At 62.2% G+C, this 14,529-nt stretch overlaps 1 protein-coding gene across 1 annotated transcript; it reads left to right on the top strand.

Moving 5' to 3' along the window:
- The first annotated feature begins 1,429 nt into the window (after positions 1 to 1,429).
- On the top strand, positions 1,430 to 10,130 carry STMN3 (stathmin 3). Its single transcript, XM_047770638.1, has 5 exons — positions 1,430 to 1,600; positions 7,591 to 7,686; positions 7,923 to 8,098; positions 9,049 to 9,240; positions 9,762 to 10,130. Exons 1-5 carry the CDS (start codon positions 1,582 to 1,584, stop codon positions 9,819 to 9,821), a joined length of 543 nt encoding a protein of 180 aa, XP_047626594.1. The 5' UTR covers positions 1,430 to 1,581; the 3' UTR covers positions 9,822 to 10,130.
- The last annotated feature ends 4,399 nt before the right edge of the window (positions 10,131 to 14,529 follow it).

Genomic DNA, 14,529 nt, shown 5'->3' on the forward strand with positions numbered 1-14,529 from the left:
GAGGGAAGGCCAGGACCCGGAGGCTCGGTGAACCCCCAGGCCAGAGCCGGAGCTGAGGACTGGTCACATGTGGTGCATGCGGACAGCCCAGCCTCCCATAAACCATGGCACATAAATGCTGTTGTCCTGGGCCCTGAGAGGTGAGAGAAAAGGGACACGGGCTGGCCAGAGCAAGCCCCGATCAGCAGGCACACTGATCCCCTGAATAGAGCATCTTCTCTGGCCGGCTCTGAGGACCCCCTGCGGTGGACAAAACACCACGTGGACCTCACCACAGTGTGAGCACATCGGGGTGTGTTTACGTACACACCCGCTGAGCCTGCTCCGGGCTGACTCTGATCCTTGGGACGCATTCTCTCTCACCTTTCTGAGCCCTTGCCTCTCTGCAAATTTCCGAGGTTTCCCAGAGTTCTGTCCCTGGCTTGAGAACTTAATTGCTTGTGGAGTAAGCACTTCTTCTTCTTTTTTTTTTTTAAGGCCGCACCTGCAGCATATGGAGGTTCCCAGGCTAGGGGTCCAGTAGGAGCTACAGCTGCCAGCCTACACCACAGCCACAGCAACGCCAGATCTGAGCCGCATCTGCGACCTACACCACAGCTCAAGGCAACACCGGATCCTTCACCCACTGAGCGAGGCCAAGGGTTGAACCTGCAACTCCGTGGTTCCCGGCCGGATTCATTTCCGCTGCGCCACGATGGGAACTTCTGGAGTAAGGCCTTCCGGACATCATTCTTGTGACGCTTCATCTGTCTGACTTCCCACCCCCATCACCAAGGAGGTGACATGGCCACTGCAGGAAGGGCTATCCCTCGGGGGCTATCAGCCAGAATCCTGAGTGGGGGGATGCTGCATTCACCAAGTGCCCACCTCTCTCCTGTACCACCTGGGATTGGCCCTATTGTCTTATCTCACACCTGAGAAACAGAGGCCCCGAGAGGTCAGACGCTCTCGCACAGCAGGTAGATGTTAGAGCTGGGATTCGATCCCCTCTCTATCTTGCTCTAAAGCCCTTGTTCCAGGCCTCTCCGCCTCAGTTGACCCTCTTTGCCTCAGAAGCTGCTCATCCTCTGGGATGCCCGCGGAGGCCCTCCAGACTGCTCCCCACCCTCACTGCCCATGACTTGCTTGCCCTCAGCACAAGCTGGGGCGCAGAGAAGGCACCTGCCAGCCCTCAGCAGCATCAGTATGGAGAGCTCAGTCCTGTCCCCACCCCACCCCCAGGCCAATCCGTTTCTGCACAAACCCTGGGGCCTGGGGCTGTCTCCACCATCCCCCCACCAGTGCACAAAGCCAGGGTGCGGCGCAGCGAGTCCACGCAGCGACTGGTGGGAGGATGGGCCTCCGGTAGCGGCGACCCGGGCTGATCTCTCCCCTCCCACCGGCCCCTCCCTCTGACGGCTGCAGCCCCGGCCGCAGCCAGGCGCGTTCTCAACCTCCCTCTCTCTCTCCTCCTCTCCTCACTGCGCCGCCTCCCGCCCTCCCTCGCTCCCTCCCCTCCCCGGCACTGCAGCATTCGCCGACTGCAGCTCCAGCCGCCGCCCGCGCCTCTCCGGCCTCCGCAGCCCCGCCACCGCCAGCACCATGGCCAGCACCGTGTCGGGTAGGCACCCGGGGCTCGGGCTTCCTGGGGCGGCGGATCTGACACAGGCGATTGTCTGGCCTCGCCCGGCGCTGGGAAGATTGCTGCTTTCCCTCCTCGGACCCCGCGCTCTGCAAGGGCGCGGGCGCGCGCCGGGCGGAACCTGCAGGAGCGGGGATTCGGGGCCGCCGGGTTGGGACGACCCCGTGCGGGCAGGGCGGAAATTGTTCCGCCCGCCTAGCAGGCCTGGGCTGCTGGGCAGGAGTCGCGCTCGGGTGGGGGCGTCGGCGCCGGGGCGCCATTGCCCCTTCGGGCGCCGCCGTGCCAGGCCAGGAGCTCTCACCGAGGGTGGGCCGGATCCAGCGCCTGGCGACCGCAGACCCTGGTCGGACCGCGTCTTCATGGAGTGAGGGGGGAGCGGGGCGAAGGGGGGCGCGCGGGACCCTTTGCCGGAGTCCCAGGCCGGGGCTGGCGGGCCCGGGCCCTTCCTGCGCCAATGAACCCATCAGGAGATTGGAGGGGCCGCTGCAAGACCACGGAGGAGGGAACCCGAGCCGGGCCGCGCCCGCACCTCGCGTCGCCGCCCCCTCCCCTTGCGGCTGCGGGCTCGCGACCACCCTCTGCGACACGGTGCCACCCGCCTAAGTTGAAAAAGCCACCGCCCTTTGCGCTGTGGGTTTGGATGGGGGAAGGGCTGCGGCCGTTCCAAGCCTTCTCAGGATGGGGGCGTCTGCTCTGCCGCCCCGCCTCCCAGCTGCGGACCCACCGCCCCAAGGCCCACGACCCCTTCTTTCCCGGCCTCGCAGCAGGCACGGAGCTCCGACGGAGGGGCGGGCACGGGGCAAAGCGGGAGACGAGGGGCAGATACTGGACAGGGTGGGGGAGCTGCCAGGCGACCCCTGGCGCCAGGGGGCGGGGGTGGCTTTTCCTAGGAACGCTCTGCCCTGTCTGATCGCCCCACGACCAGCTTCACCGTAGCGCTCGGTGGTGCCCGAGGTGGCTGGGCGGGCGCGCCCCCACCTCCACCAGGTCATCCCCTGCCCACCCTACCCTCCGCCCTGGGGGCGGGTCGCTGCAATCCCCTGTCCTGCTCCGGCGGGAGGCGCCAGAGCTCCTCCCACCCACGTGTGCACCGCACTGACCCCGCCCCTCGGGGCCCCCAGTTCTGGCCCCAGGTGGCTTTGGCAGGAGCCGAGGAGGAGACCAAGTGCGTCCCTGACCACACCCCTAGTCTACCGCCCGTCTCGGGGTTTTGTCCAACTGGACTTCATCGCTTGTCCTCTGCTTTCTCGCTGGCTGACATCCCCAGAGACACTGGGACCAGCAACTGAGGGCGGGTGGGGCTGGGGGTCTTCACTCACCAGCTGTGCCTGAGCTGGGGGGCAGCAGGCAGCCACTCCTGGGGCACACTTATCAGTTTTCACCCCATTGGTAAAAATCCTCTCCACAGACCTCCTAATTCCTCTGACGTGTGCAGACTGAGGTTTCCTGGTGGGGGCTTGGGGCCAAAGCCGCACCGCCAAAATGGCTCTTATGAGGCTGGATCCAGACCCTCCAACCTCAGAGCCCCCACCACCAGACCCTCTTGGTCGCACTTTGGGGCACTGCTGACCCACGCTTGTTCCCAGGATTTTTTCTGGGTTTCCAAGCTTCCATGGGTGTCAAAAGGGAGACAAGAAGTTCAGCCAGCTAGTGTCATCCAGCACAGCCAGGGCTTCAAAGGCTGCGGTGCCAGCGGGAGATCTACCCCAGCTCTGCCTGCACATAGGGCTGGGCCCTTCCTGCTCTATCATCACTCCTGCCCAGCTCACCCATGCTTTCTCCCAGCCATGACAGCGATAGGGAGGCCTGGCCCAGAAGTGGCTGCAGGACAGTACTGGTAATTGGGGCCAGAACTGGTGTACGGGAACTGGTCGTGGCTTCTCTATGAAAATACGTCTCCGATTGGAGCAGACCTCCATGCCTCAGTGGCCTCGAAGGGTCATCTGCGCTCTGGTCCGTAGCCACCACAGGGTTGCTCTTACCTTCCCGCCGCCTCTCCCCGGAGTGGCCCCCGAGGGACCGTTCCAGGCACCGCCTCAGTGTCCTTCCCAGGCGCTCAGCTCCTCTTGCGCTTCCACAGAGTCTCCCTCGCGGCCACCCCCTCGTGCCGCTCGGACAAGCTATGAAGCCTGGCACCTGCCGTCTGGCCTCTCAGGCCTCAATTCCCCCATTGGGTGGGGGAGACAAGTGACAGCCCCCCCCCCCCAGGCGTGTTCTGAGTCTTGATGAGCTATTTCAGGAAAGATGCTTGGCACCGGGTCTAGAAAGGGGTGAGCACGCAGTCCATGCCAGGCGGTGTGACTGCCGTAGCTGTGCTTCCCAGACAAAGGTGAATTTGGCTGGCAATGCTGCCATGCTGGGCTCCCTGCACGGATGGGGGAGACTCTGACTAGAGAGAGGGGCAGACTGGGTGGCAAAAACTCCATCTGTGGGGAAGCAGCAGCTTCTAGCACCCTGGTAGGGTGAGCGGGAAGCTTTGGGCCCCCTCGCTCCTTGTTCTGGAAGACCACACGCCCCCACACACCATGAGGTTCCCAACGGGAAAGTGCGGAAGCCTGGGTTCCCACCCCGGGATGCTGTGTGACTTTGGGTGGGCCACTTGCCCTCTCTGGGCCTCCTTCTCCTCTCTAGAAATGAGGCTGATGAGGGTGTCTGGTCTTGAGAGTCAGTTGGGAGGAAGCTGCTGCACGCTGGCCTGCTGCCTTCTAACTCCTCCTCCTCATCTGGGATGTAAGCATCCGAAAGGCCCACATGCAGTTTTGCACAGTTAACATTTGCTGTGAAGAGCGGGGCAGTGAAAGGAAGCCAGCGCAGGTAGAAGTTCGTTCTTCCTGAAGTCAGTGATGGGCAAGTAGGAGAGGGCCCTGGTGAGGGGAGAAAAGGGAGCGCATGCTCTGAGGCTGAGAGGGGCTTCCCGGCTGGAGCCACATCTGTGGAGGGGCCTGGGCTCCGCCCCTTCCCGGGAACGAGGGCCCTTCTGCACTCCAGCTCTGAGAGTCCAGGCGTAAGGGCCTGCCCTGCAGGTAGCTGGGCCGGCCTTGTCCTCCAGCCCCCACACAGGCTTCTGTCCGCCTACTCTCTCCACGGTTGCCAGTTCCCCCCCTCCCCCTGCCATGTAGTCCCTTCTGACCTGCAGCCAGACCACAGAGCGGGAGCCCCTCCCAAGGGGCGACCTCTGAGAACAAAGGTCCTCATGGGCGGTCGGCTGGGAGGAGCCCCCCCCCCCGCCCCCCAGGATGTCCACGACCCCACCAGACGCTGAGCTGCATCCCTTCCAGTCAGACCCTTGTGGTGGGCAGAGCCCCAGCCCCCATTCCTCACCCCTTCCCTGAAGGCACCGTGCTCACTCCCGGCTGCACTCACCTGCCCAAGCTCTGCCTCCTCCGTCCGCAGGGCAGCCAGCCTCCCTCTGTGCTGAGGTGACAGGTGCCTGGAAGGGAGCCCCTGGCATTTGTCTGCAACTTCCTCTGTAATTGATCTGCAACCCCTTCTCCTGGGAGAATCTCAGGCTGCAGGCAGAGGGAGGGCCCTGGTGGCAGGGGTGGGAAGAGGGGCTGTGAGGCCCCGGTTCCTGCGCTGTGACAGAAACTCATTTGGGGGTCTTGATAAGTGATGAGAAGGAACCAGCGGAAAGGTCAGCATGGGGACTGATGTTTACAGCCAGGGTGGCAGGTGCACCCGAGGCCTCTCCTTCCCAGCCTCTTCCAGGACCCAGGAAGGCCTTGGCCCATGCTCCCGCTCGCTGCCCTGCCCCGTCCCTTCCACGCGGAGGGCTGGCTATTTTCTAGCCTTTCCCAAGAGCTACATGTGTCCTGGTCTTACACCCTCTAACTCCCAGGCACAGGTCCCAGGATGTACCCCCTGCCTTTTTCTTTTTTTCTTTTTGGCTGCCCTGCAGCATATGGAGTTCCCAGGCCAGGGATCGGATCTTAGCCACAGTTGTGACCTATGCCACAGCTTTGGCAATGCCTCATCCTTAACGCACCATGCCAGGCCAAGGATCGAACCTGCGTCCCAGTGGTCGCGAAGTACCGCCAATCCCACTGCACCGCGGTGGAAACGCCCCTTCTGCCTTCTTTTTAAAGTTAATTTTTAAATCACAACTACTACAGGACTAGTGCAAAAGTAGTGCAAAAGTAAAAGGGACAAATCAGGCCCCAATCCCCTTTGAGGCCTGCCCCACTCAACCCTCCTCCCAGCCTCCTGAGCCAATGACCAAGTCAAGCGCCTTTTTTTTTTTTTTTTTTCCTTTTAGGGCCATACCCGCGGCATATGGAGGTTCCCAGGCTAGGGGTCCAATCAGAGCTGCAGCTGCCGGCCTCCACCACAACACAGCAACACTGGATCTGAGCTGTGTCTGTGACCTACACCACAGCTCAGGGCAATGCACTGAGCGAGGCCAGGGATTGAACCCACATCCTCACGGATACCAGTTGGATTCACTACCACTGCACCGCAATGGGAACTCTGATGTCGTGTGTCTTTGCCCCGCTTCCCCTCTGAGACCCCAGAGACTCCCTGATGCTGGCCCAGGCTCCTCTGCCCTTTGCAGTGTCTCGGGCCCTCTCTCCAGGGGAGCCTGGGTCGGCAGGACAGTTCAGTCTCTGACGGCTTGTGGGAGGTCCCTGTTCACCACAAGCTCTTCCCTTGGACGGGACCTGATCCCTTCTGCCCTGGGTCCCGTTTCTATACCAGCATTTCCCCCAGGTTCATGTTAATTCCATCGAAACACATTATCTTGTGTGAGATTTGATCAAAAGTTTCTCGTCCAAACCGTCTGCCCCTTGGCAGAATGCTGGGGTACCTGTGCCTGCATTTTTCCTTCATGGAAGCCAGATCCCCCACCCCCACCCCGGAGTGTCTCTCAGGACCTATGCCGGCTTCCTCAGCCAAGGAGGCAGGCGCGTGGGCTGAGCCCCCTGGTCCTTGGGCCCGACGCAGTGCTGGAGAGAACACAGACTGCCAGGAGGTGCCCTGGAGGAGCCCTGAACAAGCCACCCAGCTCCCTGGGCCCAGTGGCCTCTAGGTCGAGGCAGGGGTGACGGGATGGCTGAGAGCCACTGAGACAGGGATCCACGTGTCACCTCAGGGCCTGGCTCACTGTTTGTAGATCACAAATAACTCAACTACTTCCATTCTGAGAGCAGGCATCTCCCCTCTCCAGGGCTCAAAGCCTCGGCAGGCTTACCTCCTTTTCTGGTTGGGCAGCGGGGCCACTGGCTGTGGGCATTCGCCCTGCAGGGCTGGAGGGTGGTGCTGAACGGACAGCTCCTTCTTCCCCACCGGCTTTTGCAGGACAGCCAGTGTGTGTCTGCTGAGAGCCTGATTCCAAGCCAGGGTGGCCGGAACCACAGGATAAACTGCAGGGCAGTGGGAAGGACGGGAGGATACGAGGGCCCACAGAAGCTCCACTCTGTGCTGGCCCTTTACAGGGGTGGTGCTTAATCTCTCTACCAACCGGGCAAGTATCTACGCAAAGGAAAGGGGAGGAAGGAGAAGTATGTGGAGGGCAGAGGGAGGAGGGGTCAGGAAGACACCCGGTGACAAAGAATCACAGAGACGCAGAAAGATGCAGAGAGGGGTAGTGACCGATGGGGGGCCGGAAGGTCAGAAGGATGGATGGAGGCGCAGACAGCAAGGGGCAGGGGAGAGGCGCCAAGAAGAAAAGCGAGGAGAGGCAGAGATGGGGGTGGGCAGGGACTTAGAGATGGGAACAGAGAGAGCAGTGCATGGCAGCCCCCAGGGAGCAGGCCCAGGGAGCACAGAGCCAACGTCTGGAAGGAAGGGAGGCGAGAAGGGATGTAGCGAGTCCAACACAAAAGGACAGGATGAACAGGGTCCCGGAGAGTCACATCCAAGGGATCCACGGGGGGCAGAGGCTGGGAGGCCTGGGCAGGCCGGGGGTGGGGCCGGGAGGTGCCTCGGGGTGGGGACGGCACCTGCTCAGCTGGCCTCCCCTCCGCCCACAGCCTACAAGGAGAAGATGAAGGAGCTGTCCGTGCTGTCACTCATCTGCTCCTGCTTCTACCCACAGCCACACCCCAACACCGTCTACCAGTACGGGGGTGAGTGTGCCCGGCTGCTGCTGCCCCCTGACCTCGCCCCCCCCGTCCTGTGGCATCGGTGAACTCCCCGGTTGGCGAGCTTCTGGAGAGGGGGGCCTCGATGGGGAGGGGCCGGTCCTGGGTACCGGGCCCCGGGACTGGCACTGCCAGCCACACTCCCTCCCTCAGCCCTTGCCTGGGCCTGCCCCCTCCTCCCCAGCCCTCCTGCAGCCCCTGCGTCTGCTCTTGCCCTGCAGACATGGAGGTGAAGCAGCTGGACAAGAGGGCCTCTGGCCAGAGCTTTGAGGTCATCCTCAAGTCCCCTTCCGACCTGTCCCCGGAGAGCCCTGTGCTCTCCTCCCCCCCCAAGAGGAAGGACACCTCCCTGGAGGAGCTGCAGAAGCGGCTGGAGGCGGCTGAGGAGCGGAGGAAGGTAAGGCGCCGCCCTCGGGGGCCTCCTGAGGACAATCAGGAGCCATCTTACTGGCCGCATCCCCAGGGTGCAGCAGAGGGGGCTCTTGTGGCCCCTGGGCCTCCTCCTGAGCTGAGCAATCCGAATGAGGCAGGGAAGAGGCAGAGGTGCTTAATGGCAGCCAGACGGAGGGAGACAGGAACCGGGCAGACACTGCTGCAGGGGTGTGGGGGGAGGGCATCCTCCTGGGCAGGGTGCAAAAGGAGAGGGCTTTCCCTGCGCTGGGAGCTCAGGCGGCCTCTCCCTGCCCCTCCTCACGCCAGCTCCTCTGAGGAAATACAGAGGGAAGACCGTGCTCTCAGGAGTGCCGTCCTGGTGCCCGAGCCTCCGTCGGTCTCAGAGCAGGTCCCAGGGCTCCAGGCTTCTCAGGGATAATAGAAGTGGCTGGCAGGTGGTTGGAGCCAGAACCTTCTGGAGGCTGCTCACCTCTGGGAGCCTCAGGTCTGCCTGGTCCCCCTCCTGGGGCCACCAGCAGGGCGGGACAGAGTGGCGCCAGCAGCCACACACTCCGTGTTGCAAATCGGCCCTTCTCCAGCCCTGGGGATGCCCTCCACCAGCCCCAGCACCTTCGGGAGCTCAGAATCCGGTGTGCATTAAGCACCTACTTTGTGCTGCCGGCAGACGTTTGCGGAAGAGATGGGCAGGGTTCAGCGAGGGCCCCCAGGTTTAGTTTCCTCCTCTCCGCCACCATACGGGGGCTCCCGTGCAGGACAGAGCCCAGCGGGGAGGGGGCAGCTCTGGGCCCAGAAGAGACAGCAAAGGTCTGATTGGGGACGAGGTGGCCACTCTCGCCGATGGCCGGACAGTGTAGTAGGCCCGAGCTCCTTGAGGACGAGTCCAGGGGGCCGGGCGGCGGGCACTGGGTGGGACCGAGCATCCACTTAAGTCCGCCTGGCCGGTCGCCTGCGCAGACGCAGGAGGCGCAGGTGCTGAAGCAGCTGGCGGAGCGGCGCGAGCACGAGCGCGAGGTGCTGCACAAGGCGCTGGAGGAGAACAACAACTTCAGCCGCCTGGCCGAGGAGAAGCTCAACTACAAGATGGAGCTCAGCAAGGAGATCCGCGAGGCTCACCTGGCGGCGCTGCGCGAGCGGCTGCGCGAGAAGGTGCGCCCGGTCCGGGGGCGGGGCCCGGTCCGGGGGCGGGGCCCGGTCCGGGGGCGGGGCCCGGTCCGGGGGCGGGGCCCGGTCCGGGGGCGGGGCCCGGTCCGGGGGCGGGGCCGTCCGGGGCGGGCGGTCCGGGCGGGGCCGTCGGGGGGGCCCGGTCCGGGGGCGGGGCCCGGTCCGGGGGCGGGGCCCGGGGCTGCGGCTGAAGCCCGGGAGCCTGAGCACCCTGGAATATCCCGCGCCTCATCACCCTGCTCACACACGACCCCAGCCGCCTAGAGGGCCCCGCCCTCGAGCCGCAGTCTCTGGCCGTGACAGGGCCTCCTCCTGCTCTCTGCTACTCCTCAGTCCTGGTCGCATCTCCAGCACCTGGGACTGAGCCAGTCTAGGGAAGAAAGGACCCCAGGGCGCCCCCTACCAGAGGGCCGGCCCGCCCTCCGCCGCGGGCCCAGGAGGGGTGGGAGGGCAGGGCCCCCTCCTGCCCAGCCGCAGGGCCCGTCCCACTCCGCGTGTCCCCACAGGAGCTGCACGCGGCCGAGGTCCGCAGGAACAAGGAGCAGCGTGAGGAGATGTCCGGCTAAGGGGCCTTTGGGACAAGGCGGCGCCTGGATCCCGAGAGCAGACAAGAAAACATTTGGGTTTTGGTTTGGTTTTGTTCGCCTCCGTCTAGATGCAATTTTTGTTCCTGCTCCCCCCTCTCCTGCTCTCCCAGCTTCAGCTTCCGCTTCTCTTCGGGCGCTCTGAGCTGCCCATTCCTTGTGACAAGTCCTGGAGGAGCCACCAGGTGTGGCACACGGTCCCTCAGTTCAGGCCCCAGGCTGGGTCCCCTCTGGCAGCCCTCTTAGTGGATGTGGTGGCGACCTCAATAAATCCAGCGATTTTGGCAGGAACACGTGGGTCCTTCTGCTGGGTTCTTCTTTGAGCGCCTTGTCCTCTGAGCCAGGTCCTACCAACAGGCAGAGGCAACACCACCTGCATGTCCTCCCCTGGGAGAGGGCTGGGCACCATTGGAGGCGGTGGGGGAAGATGGGCTGGATGGAGAAGGACCTTTGGGCGGTGTGTGGCAGCCCTCCCGTCACTGTGGTGGGTGGTGGGAGCTGCGTGTGCAGAGGTGCTCTTCTGGAATTAGTGGGCAGGAGCGTTAACATGGTGGCACTGGGGTCCTGTGAGACCACCTGGGCCGCGGAGGGCACCAGTGGCTGGCCTGGGAGCCTTCCATCACTGCCCTTGGCGGGAGTGCTAGTGGGGTGAGATGCGACGAGGCTTAGCCTGACTCTTCAGGGGAGTGAGCCTTCTCCAGCAGGGCCCCGTGAGCCAGCTGCCTGGTCTAGAGGGTAGTGGGCAGCGTGGACGTCCCTGCTGGCCCCTCCTCCCTTGGGCCCAGCACCTGTGCCCGTCCCCTCCTTCTCCTGGCTTGCAAATACCTTCGGAGTCTTGGCCCCCCCGCCCCTTCCTGCCCTCTGCTCTGGTAGAAACACACTCTCACGCTGCTCCTGGCCAGACAGGGCTTCCAGGCCCACCTCTGGACAGGCGGCCGAGTGTGAGTGGCAGCAGTCATGAGCATTTCTGCAGGAGTCATGAGTAGATACTTGGGGGCAGGGGGTTGGCTGGTGGCAGATTCAGATGTTGGGGGGCAGGGGACAGGGTTCTCAAACTACCATCCCACCTGCGCCGTCTTTGACATGCCTGGCTGGTGGCCCCCTCTGGTCCGTCTACAAGTCGGAGGCCTGGCTCTAGGCGTCTCCTGCCGAGACAATCCTTGGCTGGCTCCTCCCTCCCCCTCAGCCTGGGGGCATCTCAGGATGCCCAGTGCCAACCCTGGAGCACTGCCACTTGCCTGGACATGGCAGCACCCCCCCCCCTTTCTCCATGGCAGCCCCACTCACAGCCGGGCACTTGGGGGCAGAGGCCCTGCTGACCATCCTCCTACTGGAAGCCTGAGGGGCTTCCCCCAGGACCCAGAACCAGTGCCTCAGAAACCAGCGTGGGGGTCTCCAGGGCCCTCGGCTTCCACTCTACAGAAACCAGTGTGGCCTCCTCAGGGCCCTGGGCTTTCACTCTACAGAAACCTATGAGGACACCGCTGGTGGCTTCCCAGGGCCAAGCCAGAGAGCACGGATGGGTACAGATCCCCGGCAGCGGGCGCGGGGGGTGGGGGGGTTATCGGGACATATACTCCCTCCCTGCCCAGGATACCCCCTCCACCAGGACAGCCCCTGAGGAAGTAACAAGCCAGGACTGGAACCCAGCAGTGCCTAGGTGTGGTTTTGCTGGGATTCAGAAAGGGGAGCGGACAGGGAAGTGAGAGTGGATGTCCTTTCGGGGGGCAGTGGGAGCCCATGCCGTGCACCCGCCTCAGCCATGGGGAGCGGGTGAACTGAGAAATCAAATGAACGATGAACCGAAACCTCTGCATTTGGAGTTCCCTTCGTGGCTCAGCAGTTAATGAACCCGACGAGGATCCAGGATGATACAGGTTCAATCCCTGGCCTCGCTCAGTGCGTTAAGAATCTGGCGCGGCGGTGAGCCGTGGTGTAGGTCGCAGATGTGGCTCGGATCCTGCATGGCTGTGGCTGTGGTGGAGGCCGGCAGCTGTAGCTCCGATTCGACCCCTAGCCTGGGACCCTCCACATGCCGCGGGGGCGGCCCTAGAAAAGACAAAAAAAAAGTAATTCATTTAAAAATGATGCACCCATTACACGTTAATATTTTCAGATGAAAACCACTGACATTTTCCCAAAAAAGGGAATTACTGAGAACTGTTGAAGCACGTGACAACACCCAGCCTCACAGAGAAACACGGTTGGAAGAGGAAATCGTGCTTGAATAGCTGGGTCTTTGAACCAAAGCCGGAGGAGCAGGAGGTTCCTCAAGCCAGCGGCCGTGTGGATCGGGAACTGTACCAACAACGTTTCCATAAACCTACACAGGCTGCCTGGCTTGTCCTGAGCTTGCAGGCCCCTGCTCCCCGCGCGTGGGTTTCACACGCAGACAGGAGGCCCCGGAGCCCGGGCCGCCGCCGTCGGGAACCGCGGGACCCGCAGCCCCAGTAGAAGGCAGGGCGGGCAGCCCTGGAGCAGCTGCGCACTGAGCACACATCTCTCGTCTGTAACCAGCCAGGAGTGAAGGCGCCCTCCCCGAGGGAGGCAGGGTGAAAGACCACACCCCACCCACAGTGGGAACGAATCCTCCAAGCCAGCAAGGCCCAGCGCTCTCTCTCGCTCTCGGAGGCAGGAGACACGCGTGCAGGTTCAAACGCCAGGCCTGACGTCCCACGGCAGAAACAGGCAGAGGCCGCGCAGCAGTGGAAACTCGGACTGGGGGCTCTGGGTGCCCAGAGACTCAGGGGCCAGCGGCCACGGCTCACCCAGCCGGGAAGCAGCAGGACTCGGCACAGGTGACAGGCGGGCCTGGCCCCCGTCTCCCGCATCCTTCTGAGCCTTCTCCCTTGGACTTTGCTGGCCTTTACTTCTGCAACGTGAGGGCAGGGAAACTCAGATAAACGACAGGCACAGTCCAGGCGCACCTGCTCTCCTATTTACCAGATGAGAAGACAGCAGCACTGACACAGGCTCAATAGCTTAACCTTTAGAAACACTTTTCTGGAGTTCCCGTCATGGCACAGCGGAAACCAATCCGACTAGGAACCATGAGGACGCAGGTTCGATCCCTGGTGCTGCTCAATGGGTTGGGGATCTGGCATTGCCCCGAGCTGTGGTGTAGGTTGCAGACGCGGCTCAGATCCCACATGGCTGTGGCTGTGTGTAGGCCAGCAGCTGTAGCTCCGATTAGACCCCTAGCCTGGGAACCTCCATAGGTTGCGGGTGCCGCGCTACAAAGCAAAAAAATAAAAATAAATAAATAAATAAATAAGATTTTTCCATCACTGGGGTGAGTATACTCCACACGATTGAAAACCATCAACGTGCACCTCTCCCAACCGCAATGTCACGGGAACAAGGTTTGCTGGAAGACGTCCCAGTCTGGGAAACGGGCTTCAGGGGCTTCCTACTGGAGCATGAGCACAAGTGCGGGGCTTGGTGCTCAAGGAGGCATTTGTTTCCCGCCTTCTCCATCTCCTGAGTGGGAGTGCCCAGGGAGCTCGCAGCTGTTCGCCAGGCGCCCAAGTTCCTTGGCAGCCACTAAGCCAGAGCAATGACACACACGGGAGAGCTGGCTGCATGCCCACCCTGGTTTGAGCACAGACGGACCCTATGGGTCCAGCCTGACTGCCCTGTGCAGGTGGGGAGACGGGGGACAGGGGGACAGGGAGGTCTGGGCAGAGCTTCCGCCAGGAGTCCCTGGGGCAGGAGCAGCATGCCTCCCTACTGCCCCTCCGGCCAGGGCAGGACCATTAACCACCCCGGGCCTCCCACCGAGTCCTTCTTTTTTTCTTTTTCTTTTCTTTTAGGGCCACACCCGGCATATGGCAGTTCCCAGGCTAGAGGTTGAATCGGAGCTACAGCTGCTGGCCTGCACCACAGCCACAGCCACGCGGGATCCAAGTCATGTCCTCCACCTCACCTCACAGCAACACCAAATCCTTAACCCACTGAGGGAGGCCAGGCATCGAACCCAGGTCCTCATGGATACTAGTTGGGTTCATTTCTGCTGTTACAATGGGAACTCCCCACTGCACCTTTCAATCAAAGAGCAAGGCCCGGCTGTACCTGGGTCCCAGGACACAGGAACTCCTTGAAAGCTGAGCGATGCTAACCCCCTTACATACTGGAAAATCCAGGGTCTCTAGGGATACTCTAGCTAGTTACCTGTAATTAAAAAAGAGACCAAGAGTTCTCAGAGCATTCCTAATGCTCTATCAGGTTCTGTGGTAACTGAAGGACCGAATTTTTTTTTTCCTTTTGGTCTTTTTAGGGTCGTACCCGTGGCATACGAGGTTCCCAGCGCCAGGGGTCAAATTGGAGCTGTAGCCGCCACCACAGCCACAGCCACACAGGATCTGGGCCATGTCTGTGACCTACACAACAGCTCACTGCAACCCTGATCCTTGACCCACTGAGCGAGGCCAGGGAGGGAACCCACATCCTCATGGATGCTAGTCTGGTTTGATAACCGCTGAGCCACAACGGGAATAATCCAGGAGGACTGAATTTTCATTTCAGTTAAGGCAAATTTAAATGAGCACACTTGGCGAGTGACCACAGCACAGGTTTTCGCCGCTGGGGCGCAATATAGGACCACGGTAGGGCAGCCCACAGACTCAGCAATGAGGCTTATGATAAAAAATAAAATCTATTAATCGCAGGACTCGGACTACACGAGTGGAAA

The sequence above is a fragment of the Phacochoerus africanus genome, chromosome 3, assembly GCF_016906955.1.
Source record: "Phacochoerus africanus isolate WHEZ1 chromosome 3, ROS_Pafr_v1, whole genome shotgun sequence".
Classification (NCBI taxonomy): domain Eukaryota; kingdom Metazoa; phylum Chordata; class Mammalia; order Artiodactyla; family Suidae; genus Phacochoerus; species Phacochoerus africanus.

Bases quoted from the DNA above. Each gene is read 5' to 3' on its own strand.
- STMN3 (XM_047770638.1), top strand. The intron at 7,687-7,922 runs GTGAGTGTGCCC...CTTGCCCTGCAG, and splicing joins CACCGTCTACCAGTACGGGG to ACATGGAGGTGAAGCAGCTG. The intron at 8,099-9,048 runs GTAAGGCGCCGC...TCGCCTGCGCAG, and splicing joins CGGCTGAGGAGCGGAGGAAG to ACGCAGGAGGCGCAGGTGCT.